Below are 1,022 nucleotides of genomic sequence, written 5' to 3' on the forward strand. Positions count from 1 at the left end.
CCCGTTTTTGCATGAATTCAACTTCAGCTAACAATGTTTCATGCTGCAATAACATTTAAAAGTTATGAGGATAATTAGGAGAATAAGTTAGAATTTTAAATATTTTTCATTTCAACAAAAAGCATGAGACTCATTATCATCTTTACTGTGTCCAAAAATATTTGATACTCTTGAAATATTAATATTCCACATGTAATGTAATGTTATATGGAAAAAATTATATACCTTTCTGGATCTGACTCTGCTTAAGCCTTTCTCCAATCTGCTTTCAAGGTTCTTTAGTTCCTTAAGGCTTAGAGTGCTGAGTGCTTCACCAAGGATGTGCCTGAAAAACAAAATAATGCATTGCTTATTTATTTAATTTACTTACTTAATTATTATATATTCATGAATATAAGAAATTAATTAAAAGTACCTGTTTAAATTTTGAATCTCTCGGATTTGTCTTTTCAATTTGGTTGATTCTTGCTGGTAATACTGATATTGGTACATAATATTGTTTAGAGAACTATATATGGAGGAGAATCAAAATATGGTAAAACCAATATATAAAAGAATAAAATATATATTTTTTTATTTTCGTGATAAAATCATAGTATGAACAAGTAAGGTTGAGTGATTTTCTTTTGTAGTAGAAAATTAAATAGAAAAAATGGAGTCTTTTTCATTTGATTTTAATTTATTTTAAACTATGGTGTGAATAAATAAATTTGAATGAGTCTCTTTTATTGTATAAAAAAATTGAATAAAAGATAAAATTATTTTCTTTATACTTTTTTAATCTATCTCTTAGTTTATTTATTCTGTATTTTTTAATTCAATTTTAGTTATTGTTTTTTTCTTTATCCTTTCGATATTTTATCAATGAAGTTCCATCTTACAGGAGGAGCGTAACATTGAGATAGGAACACAGAAATATAAAATCATGTTTAGTAGATGAGACATAAATATAGACATTGTGTTTAAAAAAACTTAATTAATGTATTTTGTATTTTTTTTTACAGAAATGACACAATAATACT

General features: G+C 24.6%; 1 protein-coding gene across 1 annotated transcript in view; it reads right to left on the reverse strand.

Moving 5' to 3' along the window:
• LOC107644024 (agamous-like MADS-box protein AGL5) overlaps nt 2–1,022 on the reverse strand; it is a gene marked incomplete at its 3' end in the record, with an annotated part of 5,900 nt that continues 4,879 nt past the window's right edge. Inside the window, exons 4-6 of the mRNA XM_016347797.2 lie at nt 416–508; nt 226–325; nt 2–43 (exon numbers count right to left, since the gene is read on the reverse strand). Coding sequence (XP_016203283.1) covers nt 2–43; nt 226–325; nt 416–508 — 235 coding nt within the window. The remainder of the gene's footprint in view (nt 44–225; nt 326–415; nt 509–1,022) is intronic.

Source organism: Arachis ipaensis, chromosome B01, assembly GCF_000816755.2.
Source record: "Arachis ipaensis cultivar K30076 chromosome B01, Araip1.1, whole genome shotgun sequence".
Lineage (NCBI taxonomy): Eukaryota > Viridiplantae > Streptophyta > Magnoliopsida > Fabales > Fabaceae > Arachis > Arachis ipaensis.